The sequence below is a fragment of the Oreochromis aureus genome, linkage group 22, assembly GCF_013358895.1.
Source record: "Oreochromis aureus strain Israel breed Guangdong linkage group 22, ZZ_aureus, whole genome shotgun sequence".
In the NCBI taxonomy this organism is placed as follows: Eukaryota; Metazoa; Chordata; class Actinopteri; order Cichliformes; family Cichlidae; genus Oreochromis; species Oreochromis aureus.
Window position 1 is genome coordinate 11,618,777 of NC_052962.1, and position 16,572 is coordinate 11,635,348.

Here is a 16,572-nt window from a genome sequence, read left to right on the forward strand (position 1 = left end):
GCCGGTTGTGCTAAAAACAATGGCCACCAGGCCAAAGCAATGGTTTTGACTCGATCAGCGTTAACCCCGCCCCCTGAGTTTGATGGGTGAAGCTGACAGATAAAATTAATTCATGGTGAGAGCCAGGCGCCAGGACTGCCAAAATGAAATAAATAAATATATCATTAAATAAATACATAATTAATTAAATGTGTCAATAATTAATTAATTAAATGTGTCAATAATTAATTAAAATGTGAAATACATAAATAATTAAATGTGTCAATAATTAATTAATTACATGTGTCATAACTATTTATTTAATTAATTAATTCCAATTTTAATTAATTATTGCCACATTTAATTAATTATTTAATGGTGTATTTAATTAATTCATTATGGCAGTCCTGGCGTTCCATAGATTTATAGCTTTATATTACAATGTTCCAAAGTTCTTGTTCATTCACCCAAGTATCTGGCCACACAGTTCCATCTCTGGTAGAAGATGTCCAACTTCAGTTGCAAGCTTGCTGTCATTCGTTCCATTGTGCTATGGATGGTGAGGTTGTTTGTTTCCAATTCGTCACGGTAGTTTTAAAACATTTATTCTGTAAAACCTTCTCCATCAAAGACAAGTGGGTATTTTTCTTTAAACTGCAGTACTGTTCAATCATTTCAATCTGCATACAAATCAAATATAAATGCTCTCAACAAAAGTAGTCATACAAATATAAGTGTTTTTGATTTGAAAGATACGACCTTTAATACTGGCCTTATCCAAAGATTAAGTCCTTGGACTTTATTACATGCAATTAAGGACAAGGAAGTAAAATCTGTAACAGTGACCCCTGGTGGTGGTTTCTTATACAGTGTAATGTAGGGGTCCCCACCGGGATAGAAAAACCTGACAGAAAATTAAAAAGAAAACTTCAGAAATGCCAGTGAGCACGTGTATTTCTGGCATTCAAAAAATCCTAGAAAACGGCTGAGGCTGTGTTGAAGCCTGTATTTCACAAGAAAAAAAAACAAAACAAAAAAAAAACAAAAAAAAAAAACAAAAACAAACACGAGGTCCCCACGGGTTCCATTTTTTTCATGTGACAATCGAGGTCCCCACATGGCATGGTTTACAAGTGTGTGTGTGTGTTTGTTTTTCGTTTTAGGAGGACAATTTTCAAGACAAATCAAAGAGCCATGAGGACCCTCTGTTACAGGAGGACATTTTGCTGTCCTCATAAAATTGACCTTTTAAAACAGTTTCTGGGCATGTTTTAATACCCAAAAAGTGTTTTTCTCAAAAGTCTTTGTAAACCAAAAACTTGACACATGTTGTATATTTGTGTGTCCGCCACTGCCCCCTGTCGGTTGGAGTTGTCCCCGCATGCCGCACACACAAGCGCGGGAAATTATACACGAGCGTGGGACATTATACACATCGCGCGAAATTAGAAGCTGCGCATGCGCATTTTAGCATTACCCATTTAGACCGTTGATATTTACATCAATGATTTAGACTGACTGATTGATGGATGAATAAGAAGCGCCCAATTTTGGCAGAGTTTTGACACGCTTTGGAGAAAAGGTAAGAAGGTAATTATAAAACTTTTAAAAGACGGACGTTCTGACAGACAGTGCTTCAGAGTAGGCACAGCCGTGGTGAGGCGGCAGGTGAGGGAACGACGACGAGGTACGGTGGAAAGCATACGGCGGAGAGCGCACCGCGGGGACCGGACCACGACGAGCGGACGGCGGAGAGCGCACCGCGGGGACCGGACCACGACGAGGTGAGGACGGCGGAGCGGGCCGGAGCACGCGGAACGGTTCACGGAGGTCACAGCAACACGCGGGGCGGGGATTCCCGGACTGTCCCAAGCACCGGGATCGTTTTTTTTACCCTGGCCTAATCTCATCACTTGTTTCAAGGTAAGAAATTACACAAGTGTGTGATGTTTCACTGAGTTTGAAAGAAGGCCTTTTTCACTACAAGATCACTTGTTTAATGTAAAATGGCCGCTACTACTACAACTACTATAAGTACTACTACCTATTGTACTAATGGTAGGAGTAGTAGTAGTTGTAGTAGATGCAGTTGTAGTAGCAGTAGTACTCACACCTGTCACACCTGTCTTTTTTGTGGTAGTTGGAGCTGTTTTCCTCCTGTTCTGTTTTGAGATGATTATTTAAGATATTAAAAGATGATCTTTGCCCAAATACCAAGGAAACATTGGAAGGCAAATACAAATAAACTTTTTTAGATTTATGAAATTAAATTGAGACAGTATTGATGTCACTCTGCACACATTTGTTTATAAAATATTGTAAAAAAAAAACAAACAAAAAACATTATTTTTGTTTTGCTCTCTTATAGTTGTGTTGATGAAGCACATTATTCCTGAGAGATCTAAAGCTTAGTTTGACAGACAGGTTTAGGCTAAGTCAGAGTTAGGCTTTAGTTAAATTAGGACATTTAAGTATCTTTAATATCTGCAAGTGCATGCTTTCTGTTAAAACAACTCAGACATCAGCCTTGTCTGTGTCTGTTATGTGAATGTAATGAAAGCATAGAACTCAATTGAAACAGTTTCAGTATCCATGCTATTAGTGAAATAAGAAAAATTGGGTGGAGCATGTCAGATACTTGACTTAATCAACACAGGTGGAACACAGTCAAGTTAATCTGCACAAATACAGCCTCGCCCCCATCCATTTATCTGTTAACCAGAATCCCTCCAGCACTCATCACCAAACTAAAATAACCTTAAACTAATAATACGCTAACATGGGGGGTGCTTCTCATTCAGGCTTTACTATTGCCCTTGTAAGCATAAAGGCTTGAAGTTTTGATGTTGTTTACATTTTTATCTTAATTTCCTTAGCAAATCATGTCACGGAGAACCACTCCCCTTCAGGATGCCATTAATCACATCCTTGCAAGAAGAGACAAGAATTCAATGTTAGAAATCAAATTTATTAATTCAGTTAAAGGTGAGTGACTTTGACACACTGCAGGCTAGACTGAGGGGTTACGCATCCCCAGTGGTGACCTGTACAAACATCAATATAAATTAAAATTAAAGGTATTTTAATAATAATTTAGTTATTAGCGAGCCTGGCTATTTATGTTTTCTGCACTTGTTTTCTTTATTATATATGTAGAATTGAAAAAAGCACATGTCCAACATTGCATACTTGCAATTTACAGATATACATATTTAATGAATTGATTATTTGCAGTGCTGCCACGCCTGTGTCTCTAATATGGTTGTGTCTTCAGGTCGTGGCATCTTCACTTTAGCCAATTTCAAACAAGGAGACTTTGTGGTCAAGTATAGAGGGGAGCTTATTGATGCAACTGAAGCTGAACACAGACGTAACCTGTACCCCAGCGCATGTTCAGTCTTCATGTTTGAATTCATATGGAAGCAGAAGACATTGTGGTAAATTCAAAATGACTGAATGTTTACATTTCTATTGCAAGGTCAGGATTTCTGAAGCAAACATCTCATATTGCTCTTTAACGAGTCCTTACCTCTAGTACCCGGCCCCGTCAGTCCCCAGAATCTATAGAAGGGGGAGTGACGGACCCGTGGAATAGCGGGATCTCATTCTTACTAAGGCTCCGTCATTTCCCGGTGACCCTGTGGTTCCCGGGAACTTGCGGTACTGGGGACTGACAGGACTCCCACATATGCTGAGGGCCCGTTAGTCCCCGTATTCAGCCTGTGTGTGCCTTCTCTAATACACACTCACGGGCGTAATGTACGGGGTTAGAGGGGTAATAATATAAGCCTACATTTTACAGCTAAGACAGTGTGCTCACGCTGCTGTGAAGATTTAAAATATAATATAGAGATAGAGAAAATAAGAGAAAATTCAAATGGCCAGGGCTGAATGAGCGGCCCTGTGTCTGTGCGCATTTGGCACATGTGGACACGGAGACTCGTGCACTGTTATACTGTGTCCAAAACTACTGTATAATATGTACAATGCCAAAATAGTACATGTCAAGTGTTCTCTGTCTGTGAGGTAGGTAGATGGATAGGTAGGTAGATTGATGGCTTGATGGATAGGTGAAAAACCTTTCAACACAAAAAATAAAGAACATTTCATTAATCATTCAGATAAATTAAATGCATTATACAGAAGACAAATGAAATAACAAAAATATACACTTCAGTAAAGCCACTTTTGTCTAAACTATAATTTATCCTAGTTTTAGTTTTACATTCATTAGTTTTTAAATCAGAGGTGAGTAATTTCAAACAACGAAGATGAAATAAACTGTGGTCTACCTTGCATTTTTTACACTTTCTGTAACAATTACATTTTTAAAGTATACATTTTAGAGTTTACAAATATTTTAATAAAGACTTTAACCAAGGATTTTCTTTTACAAAGAATTATTTTCCTTAAATTAAACCAAACATATTTACACTAGTTTTAAGATTTAACCAAGGATTTGGGGTAATTACTTTTAGTATTAATTAACATAAATGTGTGGGAAACACTATTTACATAAACAATTTATTCAAACTTAAACATTTATTTTAATATCAATGTAATTTTTTAAACTTAAATGCAGTAACTATTTCCCAAAGCATAAATACATTTCCACAATTGAGCTTCCATAGTTCCCAAACATATAAGCAGCAAATATGAGTCCGAGCTTACCGATAGCCCGTCTAACTCAAAGTCTTCCTCACAGTGGAAAGTGGATTGTGCTTGGTTTGCTGTCCTCTCAGTATGTCGCACTCGGGTCAAATGACTGCTGCATGCATTTTAAGGTCTACTAGGCACGCCCGCCCTTGATTGCTCTAATTCAACTCACCTGGCGGAGCAGTGTGCACCAGGCTGCGCTTAGCTGTAGATTGCACAAGGTCTAATCAGCGGCCACGCGCAAGCAGCAGCACAGAGCAGGTAGTGGGCAAGAGGAGGAAGAGAAGAGTAGAGTAGAGTAGAGTAGAGTAGAGTAGAGTAGAGTAGAGTAGAGTAGAGTAGAGTAGAGTAGAGTAGAGTAACAGCCACACCTACACCTACTAGGTCAGCGCGACAGTACAACAAAACCACGTTTAAGCTCTAAGCACAAGTAGAAGCGCAAACACTTATCTCAGTCAGAAAGCAACGCGTCCTTGACTGATGGACCCTCTTTAACTTATCAACTATGCATTTAACAACTAAACTTGTATTGGATGTTGTGTTTGTGTTGGTGCTTAAAAATTATAGTATAGTTCATAGGCGTGTCACTATAAATGTTTGTTTAATGTATGTTTCCAAATTTGCAGTATTGATGGAGCACTTGAAGATGGGTCATTTGGGCGACTAGTAAACGATGAACACAGGACACCAAATTGCAGAATGAAGTTGATTGAAGCAGAAGGGAAGCCACATCTCTGCCTTTTTGCACTGAAGGAAATTGCGGCAGGAAGTGAAATTACTTATGACTATGGTGGGAAAGAATGGCCCTGGCGGAAAAAGGTGGGTCATTTAAAAAAAATTTTCGCCCTATGAATTGTTGTTTAAAACCTACATATCTAGATGTCACAATTAGGGCTGCAACTAACGATTATTTCAATAATCGATTAGTTGTTTCAGCCCTAGTCACAATATTTAAATGTCCTCTTGGTGGTATTCAATCTGGTTTAACTAAATCTTGAATTTGTATGACTTTCCCAAGTGATGATTGCAAGCTTATCTGTTTTGTGTCCCCTCCACAAGTGTGTTTTACTGAGTGGCCACACACTGGAGGTGAAACAGTGAAAGCATCAGTTTGAGCTCAGATGTCATTATGAGGCTGATGGACAGTGTCCTTGAAAACCTTGGGTTTTTCTGTGTCAGACATATACATGCACCTTTTACTCACAGTCACTTTAGCTTCTTAGTATTGTCTTACTTTGGCTTCACTTAACTAGGTAAGGGTTAATCACTCGGTTTCCTTGCAGTTAGGGTGAGAGTTAGAACTGTATTTAACTGAAGGTGAAACAGAAAATGCTTAACTATGTGTGTGTGTCTGACACAGACAAACTCAAGGTATGTGAGAACACTGTCCTGACATTTGAGCTCAAACTGAGTCTTTCACTGTTTCATCTCCAGTGTTTGGCATACTCAGAAAAACACACGGGTTGAGGGGACACTGGTTAGAAAAGACCACTCGTAGTGGATTAAATACATTTCCACTGTAGCTGCCAGATGTTTACAATATTTGTTCTACTTTTCATACCCAGCTAAAGATCGCAAGCATCCCTTCTGGTCAACAGTGTGTTGCAGAGCCTATTGCCCATGACGTGGAGCACCATGTGATCTCTACAGACTCATTCACAGGTGAGTCCCTGCTTGAGTAAGCACTACCTGTTAAACCCTGGGGTCTTGCAAAGCACTATGCCTCCATGTCTTGTGTTCTCTTCTACAGACAGAGAATTAAGAGCAGAGTGTCAGTCATCTAGACCTACAGCAGACAACTCTGAGCATGAGGTTAGCATGGATTCATCTGTTTACTAAAGATTGTATCAATGTGTAGTTTGGTAAATAGTGTGGTTTGTAAAGATCATGTTTATCAATTGATTACAATTATACTGCATGTACAGTCTTTAAATCATTGTAAGTACAGGTAGTCATCATTTAACATTGCATTTCCTCTCAACATCATTTGGGTGTTTTAAGGTTTGACTGAGAGTGTCCCTCTTGATCAGATGGACACTGTACCATTGATGCTTGTTCATCTTTGCATCTTTTAGGTGCATTCTGTTGGAGGTCAGCATGGCACTTCTTCTCTGAAAGAGTTAATTGGTGAAGTTGGTGTCCAGTATCAGGAGTTGTCACCCCAAGCGTTCTCAGAAGAACTTACCAGTGGTCAGTTTTGAGTAAATGTTGTTAACTTCTGGCAATGCATGACATGCCTGAAGGTTTGCTGCATGAAAAATGTGCCAGTATTGGGACATTTCTGATGATTCTATAGTGTCTTGATGGATATTTTGAGTAGAATTGTAACAGTCAGGGATGTGAATTGATTGCGTTATGCGTAGATGTGTTTTTTTGACTTAACGAAAGTCAAGCACTGAATCTCCATGTGTTCCCTTGTACAGAGAGCAAATCGAAAGAGGTGCCACGATCATCCAGAGCTGTGCCTAATGACTCTGCTTGTGAGGTGAGTTGAAATTGACCTTTGTTTTAAAATTGACCAATGGTTAGAAGTGTTATGGTGTTTACATGAAACTCCATTTTGAGTATTTTAGCAAACATCTGGCAGCGGTGGTGGAAATGTCCTCTATTTAGAACAGGAGGTCTTTTCTAACCACAGTGTCCCCTTAACAAGTGTGTTTTACTGAGTGGCCACACACTGGAGGTGAAACAGTGAAAGCATCAGTTTGAGCTCAGATGTCATTATGAGGCTGATGGACAGTGTCCTTGAAAACCTTGGGTTTTTCTGTGTCAGACATATACATGCACCTTTTACTCACAGTCACTTTAGCTTCTTAGTATTTTACTTTTGCTTCATCTAAATAGATTCTCTCTAACTCACAAATCTCAGGAATTGAATAGATATGCTTCACTATTTTATCTAAAAAGTAACTCCTATCTCCCTTTCCATCTCTCCTGAAGGATTGGTAGAAAATATGTAAAACGGTCAAACATTTTTAATTCGTCATAAAATATTTGGGTAACAATGTTTTATGTTTCATTTCATGTTTTTAATTTTTTCCAGTGTACAATTCATAGGCTGGTATTTGAATCGGTGAAACTTGACAAATGCGGGATATGCCATTCACCTTTGACAGCTATCAGATGGCACGGTCTAAGATGCAAGCGTAAGTGTATTATTTATCTTGTGTTAATTAATGCATTTTTTCACTATACCATAAGTTACCATGAGTCAGGTCTACATTTTCATATGTAAAGAATAAAAAAAAATCACTTCAAAGTTTTATCAATTCAAACCATTGCAATGATACACAGTGTAATGGCAGATACTATCACATATCATGCATTTGAGTTTGTCTGCTTAGTGTGGCAGAGAACAGAGAGCATACTGTAATAATGTATATTGCCCTCTTACTCTTTGTTGATTAGACTGTTGAACTTTACAACTTTAAATCTTTGTTTCACTCTTTCAACATCAAGCTCATATAAGCTAAATAAGCATCTCACCGCGCGCAAGGCATGCCGGTCCGGGTCAAGGGTCACGACTACCCAGCGTGCATCGTAAACAGTAAACACGGCTGCGTGTAATAGCGATATTGAATATTTTGAGCGTCCTAAAGTCAATGTTTTAAAAGAATTTGGTACGAAACGGGGATACAGTGCTGCTGGGAAGAGAAAGAAAGAACTCGTGGCCCTCGCTTGGGCGTTTTCACTACAAAAAGCCCCTATAGTTTTAACAAAACAGCAGGAGCGGGAGGCTATGCTACCTTGGATATAAGTCTCTGCTCAAGATCGAGACTGACAGTTGTCAGATGACAATTCCAGATCCCTTAGAGCTGAGAGAAGGTTGGTACAATGAATCGACAGCTGCAAATAAACTTTCACTTTCAAAGCCTCATATCCGGAGCCATCAGCCTCTGTGGTGCCCGGAGACGCCGTCGCGGGTTTGGCCACTGACGTCTGGCAACCCTGGCACAGCACTTCCCCGTAGGCCTATATCCATGGATGTATTAAAAGAACCAAGCCTATATCTGACGGAGAAGTATAATTCAGCCTTTACATCGTGGGTAGTGGTGTACTCTGACCCCGCCGCCGCGTGCATGCGTACTGACAATGCTGATTTAGCTTATTTGTGATGTTACAATGCAAAAACCACAGTTCCTGATTTGATCTGTTATATAAAGATAAAGCAAAATGTACAAATGTTTAATTATATTTAAGAGAGTATCAACATGTATGAAGTAAACTGCCCTCAAGTCTGTTTGTCATTCTGTAATTACACATATACACACAAACTTGGAAGATGATGTTTGATGATAATAAACCCTTTGAGTAAACATTGCATCAAACTTGCAAACTTCTTACAATGTCAATATAGGAAGCCCAATAAGGTACTGGGTCTGATTAATCCAGACCTATTCCAATAGATCAATCAGGCAATTTGCAATACAAATGCTTGATGGTGTCTCTACACATTTTCAATGACTTTTTAGTAGAAGTCCTTTTCATCTCAATCCTTATTAATTAATGTAGGATAAACATTTTAGCTTTTCTGTTTCTCATTAGATCATTCTGCCAGAAGTCTTTGAGCCAAGAATGCATTCTGAAACATGGCCTATGTGGCCCATAATGAGTAGTTTGGTCAGGTCAATTTAAGATAAGATATCCTATATATATATATATATATATATAGTTTACTAATTAGTCTGTTTTTAAAATAACAATGTTTTATATCTCAAATCTGATGAAAAAAATTGATTATTAGGATGATGCAGTATATCATATTCATAAGTTTAAAATGTGTCTTAAACTTAAAAAAAAATCTGCTTTTTATTCTGAATTATGCGTTGGTTTTAAATTCACTTTATGCTTGTTTATATTTAGTGGTCTTAGTGAATATAATTTGTGATGTGTGGGATCGCTACTTTTTAAATTATAACTTAATGAATCATCGGTTGTTGTCTAATGCTGTGGTTTCTTTGTATTCGTAGAATGCCGTTGTGTGTGGCATAAGATCTGCCTCCAGACATCTTCAGAAGACTGGGATATGTCCGACGTAAGTGTACAGTGAAATTCAACCTGGAAAGACTCAGATACGGAGAAAGAATTAGACATGCTTTATTGAACATTAAATATTTGGCAGTCAGACCCCAGCGGGAAAACTGTTGATAAAAGCATTGCTGATTGAAGTAGGAGGTCTTCCCCCGGGGTCTGGACACTGGTGGTGGTATGGAGGCAGGGGGCAAGCATGGGGGTGCAGGGGTGGTGGAGGGATGCGAAAACGCTGAGAAGGCCGAGCTATGGGTGAAAGAGCTTAAATGCCCGGATGCTGAATGGAGGCGTAAGTGCGAGGGAGCTCCGGATTGGCTGCGCCGGAGTGAGCAGCTGAAGGGAGTTGAGATGATGATGATGATGATGATGTGCAGGTGTGTCTCCCAGGTTGAATTTACGCAGGCTTCATTATAATATAGTTAATATTGACGTAGATGCAGTTCGTGAAGATTGCCACATGTTGCTTGCTCTTCCTTTTTCTTTCATCACAAAATTATAAGGATAATCAGTTTTGTAAGTGTTGTCTCAGATAGAGAATTGAAAGCAGAGAGATTTTGGACTGGATAGAGTGTAGAAGTTATGTGAGAGAGGCCAGAAATAAATAAACACATTGTAAAAAATATTACTTAATTTTATTATAATCCTTTGTAAAAAAAACAAAAAACAAAACAGTTTCATACAATCTAGTCTCAAAGGTTTTACAAATTTTGATCTGTGGGGGTCATTGTGGGAGGGGCTCTGGGACCAGGTTAGGGCTGGTGTCTTAGTTTTTTTGTTTTGTGTTTGTTTTTTTTGTTAATGTCATTGTTCAAAAAATATAAATTGGATATTAGAAATGGGACAAATATCAAAAAAGTACTGAATCGATCACAGATTGCAAATTGATCAAGCAGAATCAAAATACTTGCACAAAATACATATCTGCTGCACATTTTCTTCTTTAAATCAGGAGGTATTTCTTAGTACTTTTAAGACATCTAGAGACTTTGGTTTACGTCCCGAGCTCTGTGACGTGAACAATTTAGCATTTATCCTTCCCATGTTTATTTCTGTTATTTAATCTATGCTGTATTTACGAACAGGGTGATGTCTCATCTGATGAAGAATACATCCCAAATTCTGCATCAGATTCAGAAAGCTCAGGAACAGAGTTGTCTATTGAGTTACCTGGACCATCAAAAAACTCCCATGCTGCTAGCATGCCTGATTTATGCGTTACTTTTGCTGAAAAAGAACAGACCATGGATGTTAAAAACAACTTTGAGCACATTTTGAATGATCTTGAAACTACTGATGATCTTCATCCCGACCAAGAACCAGACAGCTCAGAGTCATGCCAGCAGAAAACAAAAGATGCATGTAGCGAAAAGAGTACTGTGGATATTAGCCAAAATGAATCCCCAACCAAGTCAACAAAATTAATCAAAAGCACAGTCAATTTTTGTTTTGCGTGTGGAAAACCTCAAACAAAATTTGCACGTCATCTGGAGACGCATGTAAATGAAAATGCTGAAGTCGTCCAGGTGCTTCAGTTACCCAAATCATCAAAGGACAGAAAAGTTCATCTTGAAAGGTTACGAAACCTTGGTAACTTCAAGCACAACTCTGCTGTTAAAACCACAGGATCAGGTTGTCTTAAAGTGAAAAGGATCTCAAAAAGAGCAGCAGCAGCGCTGAGACATACTGAATACTGCTTATACTGTAAGGGTATGATATCCAGAAAAGAAGTTTCTCGGCATATGAAAAGATGTGCTTTAAGACCAGAGAATAATGCTGAAGAGAAGCTGAAAGATAGTCTTTGGTATAGCATCTACTCAATCCACAATGTCTCAGCCAATTTCAAGTGAACTCTACTCAGTACTGGGCAAGATGCACAAGGATGATGTGTCTAGTGCAATAAGGAATGATCATTATATTATGCAGTTGGCTCAGTCTCTTTTAATAAGCATGGAAGTGACAGATCAAAGCATGAGTATATAAGACAGAAAGTAAGGGAACTTGGGAGATTACTTGTGACTTTGCGTCACACAACAAGAATCCATAATATGGAAGAGGCAATAAAACCAGCCAACTTCTTTATTCTTACTAATGCTGTCAAGAGAGTTTCAGGTTTTGATACTGAAACCAGCACATTCAAAGCCCCAAGTTTGGCCCTGAAGCTTGGACATTCTCTCAGAAAAATAAGTGATATTATCATGTGTCGTGCTCTCATGGAAGAGGATCAAGAGGCGATCGATTCAATCAGGAGGTTTCACACACTTCATGAAACAAAGTGGTCTGAATTAGTTTCCCATTCAGCCTTATCAAACCTGAGTGAGGCAAAAATACAACAAGGTCGACAGCCTTCCACTGACCAGAGATGTTCAGAAGCTGCAGTTATATCTTGGTCAGCAAGTGGAATCGGCTAGGGAGAAACTAGGTGATAACCCAACAGCAGGAACTTATGCAGCACTAGCAAAGGTGATCCTTTGTCAAGTGATTTTGTTCAATAGGAGGAGGGAAGGTGAAGTAGCACGTATGACTGTCAAAAATTTTGAAGATCGTGACATGTCCAAACTAAACGAAGACATCAGCTCTGGGCTTACAGAAGTTGAGAAAAGGCTTTGCCAACAGTTTGCCAGAGTGGAACTGAAGGGGAAAAAAAGGACGAAAGGTGGCTGTGATCCTGACTTCTGATATGACCGATAACCTGTCACTCCTCGTTAGTAAGAGGAAAGAGTGCGGGGTATCTGAAAACAATATGTACCTTTTCGCCATTCCTTGTAGTGATGGTCACTACAGAGGGCAGTTTGGTCAGTTTGCAGATGCTTGCGGAGCTGAACATCCTCAGAACCTCAGATCAACTAACCTTCGCAAACAGATTGCCACGATAAGCCAAGTCATGAACTTGAAAGATAATGAACTAGACCAGCTGGCCGATTTCCTCGGCCATGACATTAGGGTCCATAGAGAATACTATCGAGTGCCCCAATCAACAATTCAGCTGGCTAAGATCTCCAAGTTGCTCATGGCCATGGAGAAGGGAAGTGTGAAGGATATTCAAGGAAAAACTCTGGATGAAATTGGTGGTATGCATGGTTTATATGTTGTTAAATCGGCTTGGTGTTTGTGAATATGGTTGGTCTAATAACATTTTTTCAATTTTATAGATGACATAGATGGGATGGCTACTGGATCACAGCAACTCCCTGATGCTTCCACATCATGAGGTACTGAAATTATTGTATTCTGTGTTATAGACTTTGCAGTTGTATTGATAAAATATTTAAAATTTACATTTTATATATTTAGATAATGTTATTGCAGTTCTGTTTGTACTTTGCTGTGTAGTTAATACCATTTACAGTGAGGAAAGTAAATATTTGCTATTTTGCAAGTTCTCCCACTTAGAAATCATGGAGGATCTGAAATTTTCAGCGTTGGTACATGTCCACTGTGAGAGACAGAATCTAAAAGAAAATTCGGAAATCACAATGTATGATTTTATTAAAATATTTTTGTATATTACTGCTTAAAATAAGTATTTGAACACTTGCTTATCATGCAGATTTCTGACCCTCAAAGACCTGTTATTCTGCTTTTAAACAGTCCAACTACACTCTGCTCATGATTCTAATTTAGCAGCACCTGTTTGATGCCGTTAGCTTTCATAAAGACACATGTGCACCCCACAATCTGTCAAAAGTGTTGCAGCAACATGAGTAAAACCAAAGAGCTGTCCAACGACACAAGACACAAAACTTTAGACCTTCACAAAGCTGGAAAGGGCTCCAAAGCCACTGCCAAGCAGCTCGGTGCGCGACAGTGCTGGCGTGCACGATGTGCGTGTCTTGCGCGATGGAGCGCGTGCAGGTGACTGTGCGTACCCTCTGCAAGACTCCTGCAGGCGCCCCTGAATGGAAGAGGCTAATGTCTTCCTCGGACTGGAGCCCCACGTAAGATCTCAGCTCGTGGGGTGTCAGTGATGCTAAGAAAGGTGAAGAATCAGCCCAGAACCACACGGGACGAGCTGGTCAATGACCTGAAGAGAGCTGGGACCACCGTTGGCAAGGCTACTATCAGTAATACACTGAGACGTCATGGTTTAAAATCATTCATCACACTGAAGGTCCCCCTTCTTAAGCCAACCCATGTCCAGGCCCGTCTGAAGTTTGCCAGGGACCATCTGGATGATCCAGAGTCATGGGAGAAAGTCCTGTGGTCAGATGAGACCAAAATAAAACTTTTGGTCTAAACTCCATTGTTGGGGTTTGAGGAAGAAGGAGGATGAGTCTCATCCCAATAATACCATCCTACAGTGAAGCATGAGGGTGGAAACATCATGCTCTGGGCTGTTTTTCTGCACAGGGGACAGGACCACTGCACTGTATTAAGGAGAAGATAAACGGGGACATGGATTGTGAGATTTTGGGCCAAAACGTCCTTCCCTCAGTCAGAGTATTGAAGATGGGTTCTGGCTGGGTCTTTCAACAAGACAAAGACCTGAAGCACTCAGCCAGGAAAACCAAGGAGTGGCTCCGTAAGAGGCATTTCAAGGTTCTGGAGTGGCCTCACTAGTCTCCAGACCTCAGTCCAATAGAAAATCTGTGGATGGAATTAAAAGTCTGTGTTGGCCCAAAACATGACAGATCTACAGAAGATCTGTGTGGAGGAGTGGGTCAAAAGACCTTCTGCAATGTGTGCAAACCTGGTGAAGAACTACAGGAACTGTTTGGCCGCTGTAAATGTTAACAAAGGCAATATTAATATAGTTTGACTCAAGTGTTCAAATACTTATTTTACAAAGAAATATACAAAAAACTTGTTATAAAATCATACAATGTGATTTCCAGAGTTTTCTTTTAGATTATGTCTCTCACAGTGGACATGTACCTATGATGAAAATTTCAGACCCTCCATGATTTCTAAGTGGGAGAACTCTTAAAATAGCAGGGTGTTCAAATACTTACTTTCCTCACTGTATATTTTATATATATATATATATATATATATATATATATATATATATATATATATATATATATATATATATATATATATATATATATATATATATATATATATATATATATATATGTATGTATGTATGTATGTATATATATATATGTATGTATGTATGTATATATATATATGTATGTATGTATATGTGTATATATGTATATATGTATGTATATATATATATGTATGTATGTATATATGTATATATATATATATATGTATATATATATATATATATGTATATGTATATATATGTATATATATATATATATATATATATATATATATATATATATATATATATATATATATATATATGTGTGTGTGTATATATATATATATATATGTGTGTATATATATTTTTTTTTTTTTTTTTTTTTGTTGCTAGAAAATCTATCAATGACAATGAAGAAATATTAACTTCTGTGACTTCTGATTTGCCTCACTTCTCCGAGACTGCAGCTCAAGGTACATTTTCAATGCTGTACTCAAAGTTTGCCCAACATATCTTATGTAATGAGCTGGGATCTGTGAGTTAGTCCTGTTCAGAGACAAATCCAGTGAAATGTGCAGTAACGTATTTTAACAGCACACATCACGTATGATAACGATGCTCTCTTGTTTCATTAATGCCACTTGCATCTCTGTTTTTCATTGCATTAAAAATGAAATCAGACTTTACTATTAACACTACTATGCTGATTATGATAACCTGGGATTGTGTATAGAACAATATTACTAACCATCAGTACATTTTTACATGGTCGATTGTTAGTTGTTCCATTCCTAATTGTGACACTAATGCTTTATGACTAGTATTTTGATGCTTCATCAGTTTTGGCCAAGCAAGATTTGGCCTGTGCAAAATCTACATCATTTCCCAGTAAACTTATTACCCAAGGTATTGTTGACTTCATCCAGTTCAGCAGCATTGCCATGTGTATAGTTAGTATAATAGAACTGGCTGTCACTGTCCCCTCTGTGCCCTGTGCCCATGGTGTTTGATTGGTAGGCAGAAAGCCTCTTTAAGCCCATACATTTATACTGTGCAATATTTTTTAGATGACCAGGGGAATGATGCCTGTGTGACTTCTGGTTCACCTCCTGTCCCTGACTCAGTTACTAAAGGTATGATATAAATCAGATGCCATGTCCATCACTAGGCACTATGTGCAGTCAACACCAACATCATGTGGTTAGACATTATATAACATATAAAGAAGCTGAATGTATTTTGTGTTTACCAAGCAGTGTGATGAACTATCATGTTAATGAAAACAATCAAACTTTAAATTTTATCAGGTCTACAGTCTATTTATTATCACACACAATTTGTTTAGACAAGTACCAGCTTGTTTTCACAGTTTTGAACACCATCTCTACCTACAAGTGCATCTCACATGATCTTTTAAACTTCAAATTTGTTTTGTTTTATTGAACAGGTTTACGTGTTTCATCAAGGCGGTGTGTGAAGAGACCATGGTCTGAGGAGGAGATAGGAGCGGTGATGAAACATATGAAGCCTTTTATTGAAAACGGTATCACTGTCACCAACCAGCAGTGTCTGAAGTGCAAAGAAAAGGAACAACCTATCTTGGAGACGAGATCTATTCAAAACATTCGAGATTTTGTGCGCAACAGAGGACTGGCCTTAAAAAAAATAAATAAATGTTAAACACTAAATGCACTTTTTGACAGTCTGAGCCTTTACCTTTCTGGGCCTGATTTCAAGGTTAGTGTTCTCCATTCAAAAAGTATGTAGTTGACTTCACTGTGCTCACAGGCAGTGTTTTGTTTTGATGTGTGGTTAGCCTGAGTCTTTTAATGCCAGGATTCACTTTTATTTTCCTTCAATAATTGTTACAATGCTGTCCTTTTAAGGAATTGATTATTGAGTTGGTTATATTA

At 38.5% G+C, this 16,572-nt stretch overlaps 1 protein-coding gene and 1 long non-coding RNA gene across 2 annotated transcripts; both read left to right on the forward strand.

Moving 5' to 3' along the window:
• The first annotated feature begins 1,485 nt into the window (after positions 1 to 1,485).
• LOC120435747 lies at positions 1,486 to 11,513 on the forward strand. Its single transcript, XM_039605820.1, has 11 exons — positions 1,486 to 1,902; positions 2,856 to 2,964; positions 3,254 to 3,416; positions 5,262 to 5,454; positions 6,201 to 6,297; positions 6,386 to 6,447; positions 6,711 to 6,825; positions 7,059 to 7,120; positions 7,679 to 7,781; positions 9,606 to 9,670; positions 10,749 to 11,513. Exons 2-11 carry the CDS (start codon positions 2,862 to 2,864, stop codon positions 11,511 to 11,513), a joined length of 1,728 nt encoding a protein of 575 aa, XP_039461754.1. The 5' UTR covers positions 1,486 to 1,902; positions 2,856 to 2,861.
• Positions 11,514 to 15,053: 3,540 nt separating this feature from the next.
• On the forward strand, positions 15,054 to 16,309 carry LOC120435763. The gene is made up of 3 exons (XR_005609896.1): positions 15,054 to 15,132; positions 15,727 to 15,792; positions 16,107 to 16,309. It is a non-coding gene; the product is annotated as an uncharacterized LOC120435763 (long non-coding RNA).
• Positions 16,310 to 16,572: the final 263 nt, after the last annotated feature.

Coding starts and splice junctions, on each gene's coding strand:
- LOC120435747 (XM_039605820.1), top strand. CDS start 2,862: ATGTCACGGAGAACCACTCCCCTTCAGGATGCCATTAATCACATCCTT. Junction 5,455..6,200: donor AATGGCCCTGGCGGAAAAAG/GTGGGTCATTTA, acceptor TTTCATACCCAG/CTAAAGATCGCAAGCATCCC. Junction 7,121..7,678: donor CTAATGACTCTGCTTGTGAG/GTGAGTTGAAAT, acceptor AATTTTTTCCAG/TGTACAATTCATAGGCTGGT.